This window comes from Oryzias latipes, chromosome 22 (assembly GCF_002234675.1).
Source record: "Oryzias latipes chromosome 22, ASM223467v1".
Lineage (NCBI taxonomy): Eukaryota > Metazoa > Chordata > Actinopteri > Beloniformes > Adrianichthyidae > Oryzias > Oryzias latipes.
Window position 1 is genome coordinate 24,812,620 of NC_019880.2, and position 24,865 is coordinate 24,837,484.

At 43.7% G+C, this 24,865-nt stretch overlaps 1 protein-coding gene across 1 annotated transcript in view; it reads left to right on the forward strand.

Annotated features, from left to right (window-relative positions):
• Window positions 1-492: 492 nt before the first annotated feature.
• The window catches only part of hhipl1 (HHIP like 1), a 28,984-nt gene continuing 4,611 nt past the window's right edge, over window positions 493-24,865 (forward strand). Inside the window, exons 1-5 of the mRNA XM_023951493.1 lie at window positions 493-931; window positions 10,892-11,538; window positions 11,629-11,772; window positions 13,335-13,663; window positions 24,462-24,588. Of these exons, the coding sequence (XP_023807261.1) occupies window positions 638-931; window positions 10,892-11,538; window positions 11,629-11,772; window positions 13,335-13,663; window positions 24,462-24,588 (1,541 nt within the window). The 5' untranslated portion in view covers window positions 493-637. The remainder of the gene's footprint in view (window positions 932-10,891; window positions 11,539-11,628; window positions 11,773-13,334; window positions 13,664-24,461; window positions 24,589-24,865) is intronic.

Genomic DNA, 24,865 nt, shown 5'->3' on the forward strand with positions numbered 1-24,865 from the left:
TACAGAAACTAAATTAGAAAGAATGCGTCTCTGTCCAAATATTTATGGTCCTGACTGTATATATAATCAAACTGTTATTGACAAACTTCATATTTAATGGATTCAATGTGCCATGTCTTCTATAAAAATGCCTACAGTCATATCAACTTCTGATGAAGAGTCATGATGGGATCATTTGTGTCTTTTTTACTTTTACATTTTTAATTTCCCATCAAATAATGACTAATCACCCAACGTTTGAAATATCTATGCATGAATTTATATGTCTTTTGTCTTCTTTAGTACTTTTTGTTGTTTTTACTGCTTGAAATAAAAAAAACTTCCAAATCCAAATATGGCATCACCGTCAGCTGCTGTAGGAGCGCGCCCCCTGCTGGAGGTCCGTGCACGTTGATAAAGCGGGACTCTGGCTTGGTTCTGCTTTGGCTGCAGCCCTGGAGCTGTCGGGGGGCGTGGTCAGGCGCACGGGCCCAATCCCGCACAGACAGACCCCGCAGGATGACCTCCGGCCCGGTTCAGGCTGGCAGGGGGCCGCTACACGTCAGCACGTCGGCGCGTCTGACGGCGATCAGAGCGAAGTCCACTCGGGGAACCGAACTCTGCCTGCGGGGATCTGCGCCGTCCACAGCCCGCCGTCATGCCTCGGTGTTCCGGCAGACCCCCGCTGCCTGCGCGGTTCTCCGCAGCCGGCATCCTGTGCGCTCTGGCGCTGTGCGTCACACCTGTGGCTCCGCACCCGCAGTGTTTGGATTTCAAGCCGCCTTTCCGCCCGCTGCGGGAGCTGCAGTTCTGCGTGATGTACAAGGATTTCGGCTGCTGTGACTATCAGAAGGACCAGGAGCTCATGGCGAAGTTTAACCGGATCGTGGACAACTTTGATTACCATGGATACGCCAGCTGTGCGGGGTATGTTATGGAGCTGCTCTGCCAGGTATGCACGCACGGACAAAGGTCGCGGGTCTGTCCATCACGCACAGAGAGGCTGACAGCTCTGTCAACGCGGCACTCTTACATAAACAGAGCAGGAGGCACAGAAACAGAAAACTGTGTTCAAAAGTTTCATTGTGAGGCATTTATGAGCGTATAGGCAGCTGATAAGGACTCTGACGTCAGACTACTACAACAAAACAGGAAAAAGAGACAAGTAAAATAGATGTGGGAGTGGAGCTAAGATGATCCTTCTAAAGAAGACCTTTAAATGATAAACTGTTCTTCCAAGTGTAGAACAAACTATAAAATAAAGGTGATGTCGGGTGGATTTCTATCCACACAGATCACTGCTGCATCCCAGTTCCACAGTCATTATTCACAGAACATTTGTTGAATATTGTTTATGTTCCATATTTACTGATTGTGTTCTTTTAAAAAACGTACTCATGGTTCATGATGCTGATTTCCCATTAATGATGATAGAAGGAATAGTCCAAACGATTTCTCACAGCTGAATTTTTGAGTTTCTCTGTGTTTGTCTGAAGTCTTTGTTTTTGGAAAAAAAATCTTAAGATATTTTTGACATAAGGCTGTTTTAAACTCAATGTTTCCTTTTGATTTTTTTTTAAACTTTGCAGTGTTTTTTTGATCTAATAAAGAACCAATTGATTTAATCTATCAAAGTTGTATGTAGTGAAGATTACAGCTGCTTTCTGCTGGAAGAACACATGTATCCTTGTTTTCTATGCATTTTTCCTTCTGTCTGTCTGTCTGTCTGCCTTTGAACTTATACAGCACACATAAGATACTGAATCCAATTTGTAGAATTATTTAGAGATTCATTAATAGCTTGAAAGGTAGTTGGGGAAAAACAAATTTATTTAACCCCATCCTTATTATGTTTTACCTTTTTCTTTTTTTAGATAGCTATAGTCCAGATAGTTCTTTATCCTTTACCGGTCCAAGTGCAGATGATTTAGTAAATCCATAGGTCTTGATAATATCTAGTAATAAAGGCGGAGTCCTTTTGGATTATCATCAGAAAATACTATCACATGAATCCAGAGTTGTTGTTATTTTTATTATTGATATACGTTTCAGTTTTCTTTGTTTGCATAGTTAAGTTCATAGATTTCCAATCAAAGTCTGTGTCCTTGTCAAGGTTGAACCAGGTTTCTGGTATGGTTATGATTTTAAATGAATGGTTCATATTGTGCAGATGGACCATGCTGTCTCCAGAGTTGTTTCTACTGTTAAAGTGAAAGATTGACTGAGTTTTGAAGTCCTCTATGCTGTAATATTTGCAGTTCACGTAGACTGAGGGGAGAAAATAATAATAATAATAATAATCCATTTTATTTAAAGCGCCTTTCAAGAAACCCAAGGACACTTTACAAAACAGAGGTTAAAAATAGACATTAAAAGCACAATAAAAATAGTAGAAAAAATAAAAAGTGAATCAGGATGGGAAGGCAGAAATGAACAGATAGGTTTTGAGTTTAGACCTGAAAGTAGGCAGAGAGTCTATGTTACGGAGGTCAGGAGGGAGGGAATTCCAGAGTTTGGGAGCAGAGCAGCTGAAGGCTCTGCTTCCCATTGTGACGAGTCGGGCGGGAGGGACAGAGAGCTGAACAGAGGAGGAGGATCGAAGATAACGAGAGGGGGTTTTGAGATGAAGGAGGTCGGAGAGATAAGGAGGAGCCAGGTTATGGAGGGCCTTAAAGGTGAACAGGAGGAGTTTGAATTGGATCCTGGAGGTTATGGGGAGCCAGTGCAGCTGGTGGAGAATTGGAGTGATGTGACTGAAGGAGGGGGTTCTGGAGATGATGCGGGCAGCTGAGTTCTGGACCAGTTGAAGCTTATTGAGGGTTTTTTGTGGGAGACCAAAGAGGAGAGAATTACAATAATCTAAACGGGAAGTGACCAGACTGTGAACCAGGATAGAAGCAGAGGGGACAGTGAGGGAGGGGCGTAGACGATTAATGTTGCGTAGATGGAAATGGGCTGACCGAGTAATGTTATTGATGTGGGACTGAAAAGATAAGGTGCTATCTAGGATGACACCCAGACTCTTTACCTGAGGGGAGGGGGAGACAGAGGATGAATCAATGGAAAGAGTTAGACTTGTGGCTTTGGAGAGGGTGGATTTGGAACCTACTAGAAGTAGCTCAGTTTTATCGCTATTGAGTTTGAGAAGGTTTAAGGTGAACCAGTTTTTTATTTCAGATAGACAGGAGTGGAGAGAGGAGGGTGGAAGAGAGGAGTCAGGTTTACTGGATACATAGAGCTGGGTGTCATCCGCAAAACAGTGAAAATTAACATTAAATTTACGGAAGATATTGCCAAGGGGAAGAAGATAAGTAATGAAAAGAAGAGGACCAAGGACAGAACCTTGGGGGACACCAGAAGAGACAGAGGAAGGCTGAGATTTAAATGATTTAAGATGAATGAATTGGGTGCGGTCAGCGAGGTAGGATTGAAACCAACGGAGGGGGATGGACGTGATACCAAGGGAGGAGAGCCTTTGGAGGAGGATGGAATGTGAAATGGTATCAAAGGCTGCACTCAGGTCAAGGAGGATGAGGATGGTGAGGAGGCCAGAATCAGCTGCAATGAGAAGATCATTGGTGATCTTGAGCAGAGCAGTCTCAGTGCTGTGGGAGGGGCGGAAGCCAGACTGAAAAGGTTCCAGAAGATTATTATGTTTCAGATGATCATAGAGTTGAGAGGCGACTATTTTCTCTAGAATTTTGGAAATGAAGGGAAGGTTGGAAATTGGACGGAGATTATTGAATACGTTGGGATCTGAACCGGGTTTTTTCAGGATGGGTTTAACAGCTGCCGTTTTAAAAAGTGATGGGACAGTACCAGATGAGAGTGAGGAGTGAATAATGGCAGCAATGAGCGGAAGGAGAGAGGGGAGGCAGGCTATAACTAAAGATGTTGGGAGGGGATCAAGAGAACAGGTGGTCGGTTTGGATTTAAGGATGAGAGAGGAAATTTCCTCGTGGTCAGGCAGTTGAAAGGAGGAAAACATGTGATTGAGAGAGAAAGAGTCAGGGATGGGAGGGAGGAGAGAAGAGCTAAGCTGTTGATGGATGACTTGAATTTTCTTGTTAAAGAACGACATGAGGGAGTTACAGGTTTCAATGGAAAAGAAATGGGGAGGGAGAGAGTCAGGGGGGTTGAAAATAGTGTTCATCAGAGAGAAGAGAGTTTTTGAGTTGCCTTTGTTTGTGGAGATGAGTTCAGAAAAATAGTTTGTTTTTGTGGTAGAAACCAGGTCCTTATACTGAGTGATATGTGATGTATAGGTTTCTTTGTGAACGGTTAAGCCAGTTCTTTTATAGAGTCGCTCAAGCTGGCGACCTTTGGCTTTCATGTAACGGAGCTCTGGGGTGAACCAGGGAGCAGATTTGGAAAAGGAGACAGGGCGAGTTTTGACAGGAGCGAGATGGTTGAGAGAGTCCGAAAGAAGGTTGTTGTAGGAGGAGACGAGTTGATCAGGGTTTGATGTGTTAGGGATCGGAATATCACGTATGAGTGAGGAAAGTGCGTTCACATTGATATTTTTAACATTACGAAAAGACATGAGACGGGAGGGTTTAGTGACAGATAGAGTGATGGAGATGTTAAATGACACAAGAAAATGATCGGTTACAAGAATTTCATCAGCAGAGCAGTTAGTTGGGGTTAATCCAGAGCAGCAAACTAAATCTAAGATATGTCCTTTAGAGTGGGTAGGAGAACTGACGTGCTGGGTGAAGTTAAGGCTGTCTAAACATGAGCTGAAGTCTCTGGTGAGAGGAAGAAGCCTGTTATCAAAGTGAACATTAAAATCACCCATCATTATGACATTGGGTGAGAGGGATGAGAGGTGGGAGAGAAGAGTTCCAAGTTCATTTAAAAAGTCAGAGTTTGTCTTGGGAGGGCGATAAACCACAGCCAGAACAGTTGGGGTGGGGCCAGGAAGCATGCAGGCAATGCATTCCATGGAGCTGAAGGACGGAATCTCAACCGGCAGGACTTTCCACTTCTCGTGGTGTAATATCGCGAGACCTCCCCCGCGACCAGTGCAACGTGGTTTGCAGATGTAAACAAAGCCGGGAGGGGTGGAATCGTTAAGTTGTGAGAAGTCATTTGGATGCTGCCAGGTTTCCGTTAAACAGAGAAAGTCAAACTTACGGTTAGAAATTAAGTCCTGCATCAGATGACTCTTGCTCGAAAGTGAGCGGATGTTAATGAGACCGAAGTTGACTGTAGCGGTGTTGAGATGAGCGGCGGCACCATCCGTGGCTGCCGGTCTAACCAGGTTAGCCAGAACGCTGTGGTCCACGGTGCGTCCAGAGTTTTGATGATGACGACGAGTGGATGACCAGAAGGAGCGGATGGGTTCAGATGAGTCCTTGTTGAAGTGCCGACGTGAACCACGGTGAATGTATCTCCGGCGCGGTGGGAGCGGAGGATCCGTGCAGGTGTTCAGCGGGGGCGGGGGAGCGGGGATGTGGAGGCGAAGCCGAAGGAGTTCAAATGAGGAATACCGGATAATCCCAGCCACTGGATGATGGGAGAGCCAGAGAAGAATCCAGGTGAGAGCTGACCAGATGAGCAGGTTGGTTGACCACATATCTGGTGGTTGTAGGTGGTTGTAGGAGGCCAGACGCTGAAGTGTCAGACAGGGGGCTCCGAGAGGGGGAGGAGGCCGCGGTTAGGAGGAGGCAGTCGGACTTGAATTAAGTTTGTTATTTTGTTTGTCAGGGCACGACAACACAATCCAAGTGTCACTTTAACATGCGTGATATCTTGCCTCAAAACTTGCAGTCCAAAAATCCAGAAAATTTAAGTTAGGTGACGAGGAGTTACCGGTGAGCAGCGGCAACAATCATGCCAGCGTCCACCCAACCGGAAGTGTAATGAAGGCTGTCAGTCCTGTTATCAGGGTGTATGTCCTCTTGTTAGTTATCAGTATACCTGAATAGGATTGATTTTAAGAATAACTGATATTTGATGTTGTTTTAAAAGTTTAGCTTCTCACTCCATCAGTCCAGTGAAAGTCTCAGTTGTCTTAGTGGTGTCCTTAAACTTGTCTTTTACTCCTTAACTTATCCTTTACTGCTGTGACCAAGAACTTCTCCAGCAATTCCCTACTTATGATCACCTAAACCTGGCCATTCAGATATTGATGTTTCTGCATGCAAAACGTTGTATTTTTTTCTTTTTTTGTCAGAACAAGTCAAATCCATAGTTAATGGCTTTGTCACAAAAGGCCTTACTGGTGGATAGGGGCTGTCTGCGGATGAATGGGCAAACCTGAACAACAGGCGTCCTGCACAAAATCTTAAGATCGTAGAACGCTCGGTAAACCCGTAGAGCAAAATGTTCATGCACATTTTTTCTTCTTGAAAAAACATTTTAAAAGTCAGTCATAACGTAAAATTCTATAACACAGTTTATTACAGGTGTATAAATTCATGTTTTTGTTTTTTTGTGAATTTTTGTATGAAATGACCAAACAAAAATAGGGAACCACATAACATTGTGGTCACTGAAGTGACAACTGGTTTAGTCGAATCTTCAGTGGGGAGAGAGGTGTTCAAAATTAACGATCAAAGCCATCTGAAGAAGAACAAGATAAAGAAAAGGGTTTGTCCTCATAGATGCAGCCTTTCTAGTGCTACCTCCCACAATGACGTCAACGACCAGAGCTTTTTTTATTTTTGGTAGATGATCAAAACTGAAGTAGGCCTAAATGTTGCAACTGATGTCGTTGTTTATTTTCTAAGCTTTCAGTTTCTTCTGAAACTGTTGCTCTACCTTTACATGCATTGAAAGCTGTATGTAACGTTAGTCCTAACCCTTAGCACATGACTCATGTGTCTGTTGCAACACTAAGGTGTAATGGTTGTGCAGCATGCTGCTGCTGCCATAGGATACTAATGGGACAACAAACCTTTGATTCGTCATTACTTTAACAATCATTTGGGGCAGCCTTAAGGTTTTCAAAATGTTCTTTAACAAGTTAACTGGAGATTTTAACAGTTAAAGTGGGTTAATTGTGAGCCTGCATGTATAAAGTTGATTTATTTTTGCATGTTGTGTTCTATAATTAGGCAATGGAATTTTCATAAATCTATCGAACCATTTAAATACAAATATTTAGCCTTTACTACAACTCTTTAGTAATAAAACATTATTTACCATTACATGTTTTTGTAGATTTTTATATAGTTTGTAATATGTTATGTTCTGGTAACATTTATTATGCAGTGCAGATTTGCATTAAACAATGCAGATTGCATTAGAACATGGCAGTTGACATGTACAAACAAAATTCTGTTGTTGCCTTATTGGGGGGTGGGGTGGGGAGAGTCTCTCCCTGGGAGTAATTCAGTGTTGAACTGCCGCTTCATGGAATTAACAGTCCCATGAAGATAGTGGAGACCAAAAAAGAGGAAATTCTAGTTGGATCAGACTTAACATTTTCCTCACAGTTTCTATCAACATTTTCATGCCAACCTTTTGCTGCAGAGTAAAGAATAAGGTGGGAATGAGGTTTTCTTTTAAATCCAAACCATTCCAGCACAGTGTTTATGTCAGAGCCAGTTGCTCAGTGAGCCAACAGGCAGGGCTTTATAAACAATGAGGTACGAATGAGCATATTGGTCAGGGTTGGCGGAAAATGATCATAAGTGGATTTTACAATGAAAAAAACAGACGAGGTTTAGATGGAAATAGCATCCACTGTTAATCATGGATTTGACAGAAGCAGCAAAGCTTACTGTTGAGGACAAATATGGCGTTTATGACCCAATTACATGCTATAGAAAAGACACTAAATAGGACGTGAGTAAATTGTACATTTTAGAAAATGATAGTGTTTCTTCCTCAAATGTTGGCTCCCTGTGGTTCTTTTCCATGACCGAACAGCATGATCTCCCAGAGTTTATGATTGTCCCTGAGGACATCAAATCCAGACTCAGGCCCCTCTGGGTACAAGTCCTTTGAGAACTGTGCTGACCAGGATAGAAGAAAAATTGTGAAGGAAGAGTGACTACAATTTAGGGAAGATCATCAAATATTCAGCAATGGACAGGTATATAGTTGTGCTCATAAGTTTACTTACCCTGGAAGCAATTATGATTTCTTGGTAATTTTTCTGAGATATTAACAATAACACAAAAACCTTTTTTCCACTCATAGTTAGTGGCTGAGTGAAGCCATTTATTGTTAAAACATTCCATTTACCCTTTTAAAATCATAAGGACAACACAAACTTCCCAAATGAACCTGTTCAAAAGTTGACATCCCCCAGTTCTTAATACCTTGTATTGCCTCCTTTTGCAACAATGACAGCTTGAAGTCTGTCGTGGTCATTGTGGATGAAGTTATTTAGTTCTCTCATCTTTAAGCAGCCCGTTCTTCGTAGCAGAAAACCCTTACATTTCTTTAAATTCTTGGGCTGCCTTGCTTGAACTGCCTGTTTCAGATCTCCCCAGAGTGGCTCGATAATGCTGAGGTCATGGAGACTGAGGCAGCCACTCTAGAGCCTTCATCTCATTCTTATTAAAACCAATGACATGTGGACTTGGCCTTTTGTTTTGGATCGTCCACATGTAGAAATGTCCAAGTGCCTCCCATGCACTCCGAGCTGAGGAGTGTACATTTTCCCCGAGTACCTTCTTATAACGTGCTACATTTATCTAGCCATCAGTTTCCTGTGCCTTTGTAGCTCACACATCCCCAAACCATCAGCAATCTGCCTTCTTGTTTCACAGCGTTGTTTCACACAGTGTTCTTTTCATCACAGGCCTTCTTTACTCCTCTATAATTTGTAGCATTTATGGTTGTAGCCAAAACGTTTAATCATGGTCTTATCACTCCAAATGACTTTGGTGAACAGGTTTGGAGGCTTGTCTCTGTTTATATATTTATATTTTGCTTTTACAGCAGGGGTCTATGGAACTTCTGACACACAAGGTGTATATTTGTGTAAACCCCTTTTGTAATTTAGGCTAAACTTTTTTGTTGGACCGGAAGGAAAAGAAAAAGAGGGAAGAAGATAGAGGGGTGTTTTAAAAAGGAGGGCAGGCACAAATGAAAGGGAGAAAAGGGTGTTAAGGAAATTGGAGGATTATAGAAATGGGGGGGGTAGAATCACACATTGCTTTTGGTTCATACGCACATACTTGTGTATTCAAACCAACACAAGTAAAGCATTTCATTCTTTCAGATATACTATTTGTGCATAGGTGAGATGACACCTGGGGGGGGGGGGGGGGTGTTCCAGAAAGTGGGTTATGCTAGCTCCCACGGTAAGTTTGATGCTAAGGAAGTTGATAACCTCAGCTTTCGGTTCCAAAAACAGAGGTATGTTTCAGGGTATGTCAAGTTGCCATAGCAACTCATGCTCTGAACATAACCTGGTCTAGAGCAGGTTTAGTTGAAGGTTAGTTTGTTTTCAGAGAGGTGAAGCAGCATGGCGTGTCCATTTGAAGATGATTTAGTGGATGAAGAATCTCAGTTAATACACAAGTGCAGTTTCTCCTTGATGATGATAAAGACCATTTTACACTTTGTTGCCTCAAACCATTGCTGGCTGTGCTATTATAAACAACAACGATACATTTATCCAATGACAGTTGATTCTAAACATAAAATTATTAATAGATTCCCTTTTTCTCTTTTTTCCCTCCAAAAGGGAAAGGCGTTATATTTTTTTCAGAGTTCTAAAAGCCGTTAAAATGTCTTTTCTTTCTCAGTGACTATGAACTCTAAGGCTACGTTCACACTGCAGGCTGAAACGACCCAATTCCGATTTTTTTGCCCCTATGCGACCTGTATCTGATCTTTTCATGACAGTCTGAACGACACAGATCCGATCTTTTCAAATGCAACCCAGGCCACTTGGGTATGTGGTCCTGAATCTGATACGTATCCGATCTTTTCAAATGTGACCTCCGTCTGACCGGCCAGGCCACATGCATCCGACCCGCACGTCATTGATACGTTTCAAACGTCATAATTCTGCGTTGAAGTAGGCAGGAACGAGAACATAAACATCAACCATGGCGGACGATGGTGCTGAGACCAGACAGTGGAAGGGAAGCAAGGTCACTGATTGGATTAATATTTGGGGTGACACGTCTATTCAGGCCAAACTCCAGGGCTCTTATCGCAACATGGCGGTTTTTGAAAACATTTACGGCAAAATGGCAGAGCGTGGTGTTGAACCTTTCCCATTTTACAACTGTGATCAGAAGCGCGGGGGACCAAAGGCGGATCCTCCTTTGGGGTTCACTTCCCCGTTCGGACCCTTAGATTCTCCAGAGAGGGTTAATAAAGAGTCAATAGCATTTATTCTGGGGGAAACCTTCTTTTATTACAGTTCTCCTTCCTCCATAACACACAACATGAATGCCCGCCCCCACTGCCCCCCCCCCCCCCCCCAATTATCTTCCGCTACACGGGCTCTCCTCTCTCTTACACACACACGGGTGCGCGGCCCCAGCACACACATCCCCATTCCACAACAGTGGGGACAGACGATCCTGGCTCCAATGCCTTCTTAAAATGAGGAGATTATAATTGTGCTGGCTCCTTTGTGAAAATAGATGTATTAATGTAAAAAGAGCTCTGCTGTTGACAACACTGTTGTTGACATCCATTGTTAACGTTAGCTACTTCTGCAAACAACAGTGCTGTCGTTCACCGTTGAGTACTCTTCTGCGCATGCGGGTCACTTCTGGGTCATTTCACGGTCACACAGGAGATCAGAAAAGTTCGCATTTAATTGGAAATGTGAACGGCCTTGCAAAAAAATCGGATTTAAAAAAAAAATCGGAATTGAGCATTAAGCCCTGCAGTGTGAACGTAGCCTAAGACAAATCTTTAATGATTAACTGTTGTTAACTTTCTGTCCTTCTCATCTTTTTCCCATTATATGTCATTTTTGTGATTTCAGGAGTGTTCACCGTATGCAGCTCACCTTTTCGACGCTGAGGACCCGAGCACTCCTCTTAGAACCATCCCAGGACTCTGTCCCGACTACTGCTCCCAGATCTGGAGCAAGTGTCACTTTGCCATCCCACTCCTGTCCAATGACTCCAGTATAATAAGTTCCAAAGATAACCAGACTCGTCTCTGCCAGCATCTGCAACTGGATGATGCTGACTACTGCTATCCCCACCTGCTCAGCAACCAGAGGCTCACGAAGGACCTGGGGCGGGTTCAGACCGACGTAGACGGCTGCCTCTACTTGTGTCTGGAGGAAGTGGCTAATGGGCTGAGAAATCCTCTCGCAATGGTGCACGCCAACGACGGCACGCATCGATTCTTTGTGGCAGAGCAGGTGGGCCTGGTGTGGACGTACCTTCCTGACCGCTCCAGATTAGGGAAACCATTTCTGAACATCACTAAGGCGGTGTTGACCTCATCCTGGGAGGGTGACGAGAGAGGTTTCCTGGGAATCACCTTCCACCCCAAATACAAGTACAATGGGAAGTTGTACGTGTATTACTCTGTAGAGGTGGGGTTCGATGAGAGAATAAGAATCAGCGAGTTCAAGGTGTCATCGCATGACATGAATATGGTGGATCATACCTCGGAGCGGTAGGTATGAGCTGCAGCTCCTGGTCAACTTTAAACAGCAATTTTGTTCAAGATGATAAAACTAAAAATAGCCTTCTTTTGTGACCAAAGAGTTCTTCTGGAGATTGATGAGCCAGCGTCCAACCACAACGGAGGGCAGGTGTTGTTTGGAGATGATGGTTATCTGTACATCTTCACAGGTGACGGTGGAATGGCAGGAGACCCATTTGGGAAATATGGAAATTCTCAAAACAAGTAAGGTCACCCGTGTGTAATTCAGTACTTCTCAAAAAGTGAGGCGCGCCCCCTCCCCTGGTGGTATAGCAGTTTTAGGCACAGGTAATATGGGCAATTGTCCGGGGCGCAAATTTAACCGGGGGGGGGGGGGGGGGGGGGGGGGTTGTGGTGACAGCGACTCAGTGCTTGGAAAATAATTTGCGCCTCTATTGGTTTCCTATTATCTGTTATACGACAGAGTTTGTAACAGCCTGAAACTGTGAACTGCCGTCACTGCAGCTGTATGGAGTGATATTTCTGCCGCCACGTTGCACACAAAACTTTTTAAGTTGCATGTGAAAATATTAAATATTTGCTTTTCAATCATTTTTTATTCTGCTCAATTTTTTTTTAACTTTCAAATTTTTTTTTGCTCTCAAAAACTTTTTTTGCGTTTGCAAAACATGTTTTCGCATGCGTTTTGTCAAATCTCGCTTTTGTCCTATCTTTGATTTGGCTGACCACTTTGAGCGCGACTTAGCGTGAAATGACTGCCGCTGCCAGCGCCAAAAAAGTTTTCACATGCGTTGTGTGTCTTCTCGCTTTTGTCCTATCTTTGATTTTGCTGAGTTAAGTTTCAGTTTGACATGACAAAGCTGCCAACAAACAGCCTGCAGACTGGTCCAGAATCTAACCAATCAAATCGCCATATTTATCTGACCTGGGGAGGGGTAGGGGGCTCAGGCTGCCAAGTGGAACGGCGCACCCAGAGACCTGCAAGCGCTGCCTGGATTACGCAACACCAGGATTACGCAACACCAGGATCACCACGTGCCTCTAGATTCCTCAGCTCATGCTAATAATGTCATTCTGTATTAACTATTGTAGATATTTGGATGACGTGTCTTTATTTTCCATCAATGTATCTTTGTCTGCCTGTGGTTTAGTTGGTGTCAGTATTTTACATAAAGACAGCAGGAAATGCAGGAAAACAGCTGCACTTTATGACATCATAAATAAACAATCTATCATTTAGAAAAAAAAAATCAGCACAATGTTTTTATCTATTTCTTTAGACTAAAAACGTTAAATCTATTAGTGCTGCTGTATTAATGTTTCAGATCAATTTACATTTAATATTATTTATTAATTGAATTATTTTTCTCAGCATCAAATGGTTCAGTTGGTCAAAATGTTTCTAGTTTAAATAAGAAATGATAGATTTTTATTTTTTCAGGCACTTTAAGCTACTTTTTTGTTTTAGACTATAACAGGGTTTCTGTGGCTAAATAAAGTTAATATTTGTTGAAAGTGTATTTATATTGCTTTTTACTTTTTTTATTGTTAAAAGATACAATTTTAGGTATACTTACTTAACTTTTTATAGATACTAACCTAATATATTGTCACCGCACGGGTGTGCGTTGGGTGGGGGGGCACGAAACATTTTGTTTTTCCTAGGGGGGGCCTGGCAAAAAATAATTGAGAAGAACTGGCTTAATCAGAAACAGAGGGGGACTTGGATGTTCAATAATATAAAAAAGTTTTAATGTAAAAAGCAAAATGTTCATTCAGTTCATTTTCTGCCTCCTGTTTTCCAGGTCAGCCCTCTTGGGAAAGGTTCTTCGCCTTGATGTTGATGACAACGAAAAAGGCCCGTTGTACAAAATCCCTCCAGACAACCCTTTTGTACACATGCAGGGAGCAAGACCTGAGGTCTATGCCTATGGTGTTCGCAATATGTGGAGGTGCTCAGTGGACCGCGGGGACCCAAAAACCAAAGAGGGCAAAGGACGAATCTTCTGTGGGGATGTGGGCCAGAACAAGTTTGAGGAAGTGGACATCATTGAGAAAGGCCGGAACTACGGCTGGAGAGCAAAAGAGGGATTTTCCTGCTACGATAAGAAGCTGTGTGCCAACAGCTCCCTGGGTAGGAATTCCTCACTACACCGTCACCGTTTTATCAACATCTCAAACATTTGTCGGTTTAATCTTCTCAGATGTGAGAAATATTTTTACTAACATTTTTTTCATCCGAAATTGGACTGGGTTTTCAAGAACAATTTTTAAAAAACTGAATAATAATAATAAATGTGCAATTACAGGATGAGATATCGGTTCGTGGAATCTTTTGATCTATTTCCCTTTTAATACTTTGTTTTTTTTTACTAAAACTGCTTTGTTTTAGTTTGTTGAGTGCTTTAAGTTGCAGCTTTTTAAGTCTAAAAAGCTTGTTTTGTCGTAAATACACGTTTCAGCCATCCCAAACTTTTTTCTTTTTTTAATCTCATAAGAATGTATTCATTCATCTTCTAAAGCCTTTTTGTCCGTTTCGGGGGCAGGGGGCTGCCGGAGTTTACCCCAGCCACTTGTGGGCGAAGGCAGGGGACGTCCTGGACAGGTCACCAGTCTGTTGTAGCAGAGGCACAATCACACATCCATGCACACTTTCATCCACACCTGGAGACAATTTAAATTTACCAATTAACCCACGAAGCCTTAGTAACAATTTCTGGTATTTTTCCAACTTTAATTTCTGGAGCTTTAATCAGTTATCAATTGTTGTCTTTAAAAACGATCATAAAAATAAAATAAATGATTTAACTTACATTTTTATCCACTTACTCCCATGTTGTTTTTAAAAAACAAATATTGAAAAACGTGTTTGGCCTTAATTTTTGAGTCTATGTGTCAACCCTTATCCACAAAAATCTCTATGATCTGTTGGAAAAGTCTTCCTTATTTTCCTTTGTTTTATGAGTTTATCCCTCTCATTGTCTCTTTCTACGGCACCAGTGTAGCTACAAAGCAGCTGTCAGCTCACGTCTGCCCCCTGCTGGTGAGGCCAGCCTCACCTAAAGCCTTTTCCATGTGCCTATAAGCAGGGCTTCCACCGCAAGTCTCTGTTAACATTGAAGGCCTGTTCACACCGGGACGAATTTCGTCGGCGAAAGTTTAACGCCTCGTGACTAAACAAAGGGCACCAACGAGAGTGTGCACACCGACGCGAAAAAACGCCACGCGTTAAAGCGTCAAAAAAAAAAAAACGCCTCGGGTTCGTTTTTTTTTTTTCGACGCGTCGTGTCGAAATCTACTCGACCAATGAGAATGGCGCTTTTGCTCACGTGTCTGGAGCTTCTGAAGTTACAGTAAAACACAACTTGGGGGCGCTCAAACACAAAACTGCCTTGCTGAGCACACATACCAGCGAAGAAGATAGACGCCAAGTAGCGTCTACACAGCCGCGAAGCAATAATGACGGACATTCTAAAATATCCCCGAACCAAGCACCAGTTGGAGCTACTGGTGCTTGAAATATTCATGTTTTCTTTGTTTGATTCTGACAAGCGTGTAAATACTTGCTCTCTTCTTCTGAGTGAAAAGCGACTTTAAGAAGCGTAAAGTTGCGCAGCGCCACCTTGTGTACAGGAGTATTTCTGTTTTACATTAAGCGCCATCTAATGTCAGGGAATGAAATTGCATGTTCACTCTACTCATCGTCATCGAAAATCGCCCCTCCCCCTTCAATATATACATTCAAACATAAACACACACACATGCACACAAACACCCTCTCAAACACCCATACACGCACACACATTTTACAAGGAAGGTGGGACCTGGGTCCATCTGTCCCCTACCCCTTCCCTGGTGGGGGGTGCGGGCCCCTTGGCGATGGCGGCCGTGTCCCTTGGGTGCCGGCTCCCTGGGCCCGGCGGTGCTCTCTCCGCACGGTGGGGGGGTTCATATTACACCTGAGCCGGGGGTGTTCGTGTCCCTGGGGGGTGGGTCCTGGTCCTTGCCCCTGGGCGCTGGGCCCCGCCAAACTTCCAACATGGCCGAGCCTGGTCGGGCCATATTTATAACATCCCTTGTGGGCCGCCCTTTTTTCCCCGGGGTTCCCCCCTCCTGGGCGGGGGCGGCGGGCCCCTGCCTTGCTCCTACCTGGACCAACCGTGGGCCGGGTGGGTGGCTGCCTGGAGTGCGGAGCGGGTCTCCCTTGGGGGGTCCTGGCTCGTACCTGGGGTCGGGGCGGGGGGATGCCCGGAACTCCTGGGTGGTGGTGGGGTGCTCGTCTGGGGCTGTGGGCGTCCCTCTCCGGTAAGGCCCTGCGTTGGGCTCTTCTGGCGCGGCGGGGGGCTGCTTTCCTGGCTGGGCTGGGGCGGCGCTCTCTTTCCCTCTGCGCCTCCCTGCTCTCTGGCTCTGGGGGCCTCGCGGCGGTCCTGCTGGCCCTGGCCTGGGTGGCGGTCTTGGTCGCCCGGGGGGCGGTTGTTCCCTGCCTGTTCCCGTGTGGCGTTGGGGGAATTCCGGCTGCCGCTGCTGCTGCGGCGGGGGTATGGGTGTGGGGGTGGCTGGGCGCTCCTCCTCCTTCTTTTCACATTCCACCATCCATTTTAGAAGAACATAAACACTCACCTGAGCACAGGTGTTAGCTCACCTTTGCACTAATAGTTTGCATGATTGAATGAATGAAAGATTTCACACTAGTTGGTTTAAAGGCATAGGTATGCGTTCGTGAACACTATCTGTTTTGTGTGCATGTTGACATGTGGACATTTTTGCGGCTAGCAGGTGTGTTGATAATATTTGAGTGTGTGTGAACAGGCCCCGCCCTTTTTGTACTACATTTGAACCGTACCGTAACGATAAACAACCAGTAAACCTGTCTGCTCTATGCTGCTTCATGGTCTTACCCCCCTTCCCCTCTTATTATCACCCTCCTACCCCCCCTCTCTCTAACGTCCCTCTCTCTTCTTCCCCTCTTTCCTTTTCCGTCCGGTCCAACACCAAAGATTTTCAAACATGATTGAAATTAATAAAGTTTGGCCTCAATTACAAAAGGGGTTTATTCAGACATACCTCTGGTTTGTCTGAAGATGAATAACCCCTCTTGTTAAAATAAAATATGTCCAACACAAGAGGCCCTCAGCTCTCATCTGTTTGCCTAGCTGTTGGACAGGACAAGTTAAAAAAAAAAAAAGAAAAAAAAGAAAATCGCCTGGGTGTGAACACAAAAAACGTGGCGAAAAACGCTGGCGAATAACGCCTGGCGAATATTCGTCCCGGTGTGTACGGGCCTTGAGCCCTACTTTCAGACATGAGGCACAGCGCTTCAGAGCCTCACCCGGAGTTTCCGCTCTGTTTGTGACCGCGAAACACTCAAATTCGGCAATTTAAACTTCAGAAACTGTGGAAAACATGTTGATTTGACTGAAAATGTATATTTAAAACAGATCAGTGGAAAATAATATTGACTTAATTTACCTTTTTGTATTTTATCACGATCGTGTCAGGTGAGGCTGTGCCTCACTTGCCTCACCTGACCGCACGTCACTGGGCTGTTCCTCACTTATCTTCGTCACAATGGGAGAACCCACTTGTCTTTGTAGATTGGGAGGGGCTGGGGCAGAGATTGCAGGTTTTTAGAGGAATTCTCAGAAATGCCTGAATGGATTAAAACACTGCTTTGGGTTGTTTAAGGCCCGTACACACCGGGACGAATATTCGCCAGGCGTTATTCGCCAGCGTTTTTCGCCACGTTTTTTGTGTTCACACCCAGGCGATTTTCGCTGACGGTGAGCCGAGCGAACATGCAATTTCATCCCCTGACATTAGATGGCGCTTAATGTAAACAGAAATACTCCTGTACACAAGGTGGCGCTGCGCAACTTTACGATTCTTAAAGTCGCTTTTCACTCAGAAGAAGAGAGCAAGTATTTACGCACTTGTCAGAATCAAACAAAGAAAACATGAATATTTCAAGCATCAGTAGCTCCAACTGGTACTTGGTAAGGGGATATTTAAGAATGTCCGTCATTATTTCTTTGCGGCAGTGTAGACGCTACTTGGCGTCTATCTTCTTCGCTGGTATGTGTGCTCAGCAAGGCAGTTTTGTGTTTGAGCGCCCCCAAGTTGTGTTTTACTGTAACTTCAGAAGCTCCAGACACGTGTGCAAAAGCGGCATTCCCATTGGTCGAATAGATTTCGACGCGACGCGTCGAAAAAAAAAAACGTACCCGAGGCGTTTTTTTTTTTTTGACGCTTTGGCGCGTGGCGTTTTTTCGCGTCGGTGTGCACACTCTCATTGGTGCCCTTTGTTTAGTCACGAGGCGTTAAACGTCGGCGAAAATCGCCGGCGAAATTCGTCCCGGTGTGAACAGGCCCTTAGAGTGAGAAATTAACATTATAATACACTAAAAGCTCAAAAGGTTAATTTTCCTTGATATAGGCTCTTAAATTATAAATCTAAGCTAACCCTGACTTATGCCAGCTCTAACTCACAGCACTAGCATTTGTCTTGAATTTGCAAAGAATTTAAGATAATTTAAAATAATGTAATTCTTTTCTCAACCGTGAGGTTTTTTCATTTTCTACCACAGTGAAAGGAAAAATTTGAAAAGCTCAGAACCCCCCCCCCCCCACACACACACACACCAGGCAAGGTTACATTTAAAAAGGACTCCTTTTGGTGTGGGTCTGTCCACAACAGACATGTGTGATGGCGTTTGTGTGGCGGTACACAGAGGCAGCGCGTCACACTGTTGGACATTCAATTCTACTCAATTTGATTACATAGCCCGATATTTACAACAATAGTAGTCTCAATGGGCTTCATGCCGGTAATTGTGTAATAAACCTGAAGTCATAGATTTCAATAGGTAAACTAAACTAAACAGACTAAACTAAACAGACTAATCCCTGCCCTTTAACAAACACAAACATAGTTCAGCACATCACTGTCCCACAGTAATGCTTGCACAAGTGCAATCCAAAATACATTTCTTCTTACAGTTACCAGTTTGATGGGAAAAAAAACGTATACTAAATGTTAGTCAATAATTAAGCTGTTTAGTAAAGAGGCTGTATTGAGGGTAATGGGTCCGTATGTTCATGAAACAATCCTTTGTGGAGTGGAGCAGACAGCTCAAGTATTCCAGAGGAAAATGTTTAATGACAAGTCTATGCCAGTCTGCTTTGGAGGGAGGTCTGTCTGCGGTACATGTCTGAGGTATGTGTGCCTTACGTCAGGATACCATACAATCTGCCAGACATAAAGCTGACATTAATGTCCCTATAACCCAGAGTGAGAGAGACCAGGTTTAGAGTCAAAGCCGTCACCAACATTTTTTTCATGTCCTCCAAAATATTCCCCCAGTTAGCCAAAACTTTAGGGCAGAAACAAACAGAGAAAGTTCCAATTTCTGATTTACTTTTTAAGCACATGGGTGATGCTTGAGATTTCATCTGATGCCTCCCTTTGGGAGAAAGTAGCAGTCTGTGAATAACTTGATACTGTACCGGCCTGTCCTGATTGTAAACAAATGTTCGTTTTGTCTGGTTCCTGATAACATTCTACACATCTTCATAAATAGTCGTGCTCAAGTCTGTTTGCCATTTCTCTGCTGCATCTAATGCAGTCAATTAATTGGTCTAATTGAGAACATTATAAAAACAAATCATTATTTTTGTAGCTGGACGTTCAAACAGTAGGTTTTCTAATGGTAAAGGTGTGACATCAGAAGTCAAGGTGGTTCTCTTTTATAAAAGTCTTAAACTTGTAGTTATCTAAAGAAGTGACCGTAATGGAGGCTACATTTAACCTGAAGCTTTTCAAACAAGAACAAAGAGTGGCCTGCAAATAAATTGCTCATATAGTTGATCCTTGTCTGAGGCCAAATATTGTAACCCCGCATTTGTCATGCAAGAAAGCAAAGCAGTGACAAGAGATCTCCCCTCCACCCACTGAGCCATAGCCATGCTTTGACTGTGTTTGTGAATATTGTGTTGTTTCCACAGGGCTGCTCTGTGGTGTATTTGTTAGCGCTCTCGCCTCCCAGTGAGAAGGCCCTGGTCCACATAGAATGGACCAGCTGGGTCCTTTCTGTGTGGAGTTTGCAAGTTTTTGTGCATTCATGGGTTTTCTCTGCCTTCCTCCTACGTCCAGAAGGAATGCTTGAAAGGTGAAGTGAAAATTCTAACATGGTCCCTAGATGTGAATGTGTGTGTGATGACGTGGCCCTGCAACGGACTGGCAACCGGTCTCCTTTTCACCCAATAGTGGCCAGGACAGGCTCTGGCAACCACGTGACCCCGAAAGGGATACAAAGGGTTAAGGAAATAGGTGGATAGATGGGTTGTCACCACACAAACTTCTAGCAGATTTGAGGTTTCTAAAGGACAAAACCCCAAGAAACAAGCAGCGAGTCTGCGATTTTTCTAAGCCCAGCCAGACAGATGTGGCATCCTTTCCCACCCATTCTGTCAAAAAGAGATGGATGCCAAGTGATACAATTTCAAGTTAGGTACATCTATACCTCCTTTGGAAATAGGAAGATGTAATTGAGAAAATGTAATCTTTGTTTTCTTTTTCTGCTGTATAAATTCCCTCAGCTGGTTTTGGAGTAGCTTTAAAGCTTTGTTTGACATCAACAATGGGATCCTCTGTAGGGGATACAATGATCTTGGAAGCTTGTTCATCTTCATTATTGATATTCTAATGAGCAGAGGGAGGGGAAGTGGGTTCCATCTTACAAGGTCTTTTATCTAGAAGAGGTGTAAAGTTAGCCATGAACATACTGATGAAACATGGGGGGATCTAAGTACCAAGATATGCAAATCCTGATAATGACCAGTGGAAATGGAATGGTGCTAACGTGCTTGGCCTTGAGCACCCCCATTGCCATGGCAAGTGATTTAAAAAAAATAATTTTGCAGCCATCTCTGGGTGAAATGCTTCTGCCCCAAGTGAAGGAGTTACTGGGAAGATCCAGACTTAAGATTGACAGGCGGATTAGCGCAATATGTCATTATGCAGTCTCTGCACCGATCCATTGTGGTGAAAAGAGAGCTGAACCAGAAAGCAAAGCTTTCAATTTTCCGGTCGATCTTCGTTCCAACACTCACCTATGGTCATGAGCTCTGGGTCATGGCTTAAAGAACCAAGTCCTGAATACAAGCGGCTGAAATGAGCTTCCTCTGTAGGGTGGCTGGGTGATCCCTTAGAGATAGGGTGAGAAGCTCGGTCACCCGGATAGAGCTTGGAGTAGAACCGCCGCTCCTCCACATCGAGAGGAGCCAGTTGAGGTGGCTCGGGCATCTAGTTTGCCGCCTCCCTGGGGAGGTGCCCCAGGCATGTCCCACTTGTCGGAGGCCCTGGGGAAGACCCAGGAAGTCAGGTCACTTCATTCGATCTGATTAGTTTTTTCATACTTATTTAAAGCAGATTGATTATCAGGGTTTGTTTCAAACATTCTGTTCCCCTAATGGAGTGCTTCTCAATTATTTTTTGCAAGCCCCCCCCTAGGAAAAAGAAACCTTTTCACGTGCCCCTACCCCCCCACCCCCTACACAGACTCGCCGTGGTGACAATATATAAGTTAGTATCTATAGAAATTGTGTAAGTATACCTAAAATTGTATTTTAAACATTTACAAAAGGAAAAAAGCATTATAAATCCACTTTCAACAAATATTAACTTTATTTAGCCACACAGAAACCCTGTTATAGTGTAAAACAGAAAAAAAACTTAAAGTGCTTAAAATATAAAAATCTGTCATTCCTTATTTAAACTAGAAACATTTTGACCAACTGAACCCTTTGATGCTGAGAAAAATGATTCAATCAATAAATAATATTAAGTAAATGGATCTGAAACATTAACACAGCAGCACCAACATATTTAGCGTTTTTAATCTGATTAAACAGGTTAAAAACATTTTGCTGATTTTATTTCTAAATGATGGATAGTTTATTTATGATCTCATAAAGTGCAGCTGTTATCCTGCATTAACTGCTGTCTTTCTGTCAAATACTGACACCAACTAAACCACAGACTGACAAAGATACATTGATGGAAAATAAAGACACGTCATCAAAATGTCTACAATAGTTAATAAAAAATGACATTATTAGCATGAGCTGAGGAATCTAGAGGCACGTGATGATTCTGGTGTTGCATAACAGAGGCTGCTGAAGTGCGCCGTTCCACCTGGCAGCCTAAGCCCACCATCCCTCCCCTCTTCTTCTAACACACGCAGCCGTGTGTGACAGGAGACGGGAGCAGCTGCAGGGAGTGCATTCACAGTTTCAGGCTGTTACAAACTCTGTGATAGAACAGATAATAGGAAATCAACAGTGGCGCAAATTTTTTTCCAAGCACTGAGCCGCTGCCCCCCGTTGAATTCGCGCCCCGGGCAATTGCCCGTATTACCTTTGCCTAAACCTCTACTACTGCCCCCCCCCCCCCCCCCCCCCCCCCCCTGGTACCAGCGTGTGCAGCTCGCCTGTGGTTTAGTTTGTTTAGTTTGTTTATTGCGTTTTTACTATTTTTAATTAGTTACCATAATGTATCTACTCTTCTGGTCTACGATCGCCAAGCACCCTTAAACACTGGACAATATTATGAGTCTATGTCAAAATGGACTTACAAGGAAAAGACGTCGGAATCACTGCTATTGGACATACCAGCGTTCCTGCGTCGCACTCTGTTCAACCTTCCACGAAGGCAATGGTCAAGGAGAGGAGGAAGGCGAAGTGGTGTTCTGGTGAAGATCAAGGCTCTCCGGAGGTTGTCTAAAGGAAATATCTGATGGTGTGGAAGTCATTGCAAGTTTTTGCGCTGGATCCTTCCTGTCTGACCAAGCAAACCTGCTGTTGGCGGCTCCACCTGTCCGCCGGTCTCGCCGCCAGGATGGTGGCGTAGTGTTTTTGGCATTCTTCGCCCGCTGAATCGGGCCTTGTCTATGGCCACAGACCAGCTGATTGTCCGCTCTGCTCTCATCAATGCTAGATCCCTAGCCAACAAAACGTTTATCCTGAACGACTTATTTACGTCCCGAGAGCTGGATTTTATGTTCCTGACAGAGACGTGGCTTCGGCCTGGTGAACTTACTCCTTTCTCTGAAATTTTACCTCCGGATTGTTATTGTGGATTCTTCAGCTCCCCGAGAAGTACAGGCAGAGGCGGAGGAGTCGCTGTCGTATTCCAGTCCAGGTTTTCTTGTCGGCATCTCCCAGCTGACCGCTTCTCCGGGTTCTCCAGCTTTGAGGTCCAGCTTGTGGAGATCAGATGTGGATCCCAAGTCCTCTGTGTGGTGGTCTACCGACCACCTAAATTTAACAGTGACTTCCTGCAGGACTTTGGAGATCTTTTGTCAGCTATTATTTTAGATTACGACCATATTTTAATTGTTGGCGACTTTAATAATCATGTGTGTTGTGAGTTCAAGCCACTAACAAAAGATTTCATGGACTTGACCGGCTCTTTTAGTCTGAACTCTCTGAACTCTCTTTTAAATCCTTATGACTCATCATCCATGACTCCTTCTTCTGCACTCTGTGAAAGATTCTTAAGATATTTTATTGATAAAGTAAGTGCTGCCAGGCTTTTATCTGTATCCTGCACCCCTGATCCTGTTATTGTATCTGCACTTTCTGCTGTTTTAGATCATTTTGAGCCTGTGACTCTCTCAGATAGTTCAGCACCTGAGACCCTCTTATTGTCCAGGGGACAGTATTCCCCCCAGACTGCTGAAGGAAGTATTTAGTTCTATCGGTCCCTGGGTAGTCAGTTTTATTAATACTTCTCTTCTTTTAGGTTGTGTTCCAGCTGCCTTTAAACATGCTGTGGTGCAACCGCTTCTTAAAAAGAGCAGCTTGGATCCTTCTGTTCTCTCAAACTTTAGGCCCACATCCAAGCTGCCTTTTTGTCAAAAATTTTAGAGAAGGTGGTTTACCTTCAGCTACAGGACCATCTAGAGCTCTATGGCATCTTTGTCAAATTCCAGTCTGGTTTTAGAGCACGTCACAGTACGGAAACGTCTCTACTCAGGGTATACAATGATTTGTTTTTAACTGTCGATTCTGGAGCTTCTGCTGTTTTAATCCTTCTTGACCTTACTGCTGCATTTGACACGGTGAATCCCGATATTTTACTCTCATGATTAGAGCACTCCGCTGGTGTGAAAGGCACAGCGCTTCAGTGGTTTAAGTCCTACTTATCCGATAGGAGTTTTTCTGTCCAACTGGGACCATTCTCATCCACCCCATCCTTTATTCCGGGATGGACCAGTCTCTCCTCAGCTGGTCCAGAATTCAGCTGCCCGACTACTAACGGGGACCAGACAGCGTGATCACGTCACACCAATACTGCGCTCTCTGCACTGGCTGCATGTTTCCTTTTAGAATTGATTTTAAAATCTTACTCTTGGTTGTTAAATGTTTAAATGGTCTGGCTCCTCCTCATCTTTCTGAGCTCCTGCAGAGCCATCGTCCTCGTAGAGCTCTGTGATCTGTAGACCAGATGCTCTTAGTGGTTCCAAGGACTCGACTTGTGACCAAAGGGGACAGAGCGTTTTCTGTGGCTGCTCCTAAACTCTGGAATCGTCTCCCCCTGTCAGTGAGGTCTGCCAGATCCTTAAATGATTTTAAATCTCTGCTAAAAACTCATCTTTTTACATTGGATTTTAACACCAGAGAGAATGATAATCAGGCAGCTTTTTTAGTGTTTTCCTTTATTGATATCGTTTTACTGTGCTTCTTTGAATTTTACCTATGGTTTTAGTGTATTTGTACTTGTGCAGCACTTTGGATATCTAGCAGATGCTAAAGCGCTGTATAAATAAAGATTATTTGATTGATTGATTGATTGATTGATTGATCGCATCACCCCACTATTTGAGAAGCACTGCGCTAATGCAAAGTCACAATAACCTTTGTTCTTTTTACAGATGATGTCCTGCCAATTTATGCTTACCCCCACAAGATGGGCAAGTCAGTGACGGGGGGTTATGTATACCGTGGCTGTGAATACCCCAACCTGAATGGCATGTACATTTTTGGAGACTTCATGAGTGGGTATGTGTAACCTGACAGCAGGTGTTGCTTCAAAACAAAGCCATACTGTTAAAAATAAAAAAGAGGTAAAAAAAAAATGGAGCCTGGGGAGGAAAGAGGAGAAAAGTCTTCATCATAAATGCAAAAACGAGAGCTAACTGCTATCCTCAGACATTGTAGTCTTACTTGTAGCTAGAAATCATTATTGTTCTCCAAATAAATAAGACTAAAATCTAATTATATGTTATTTTTAAGAAAATATTCTCCTGTACTTTTTTCGAGAGTGTACTTACAGCCT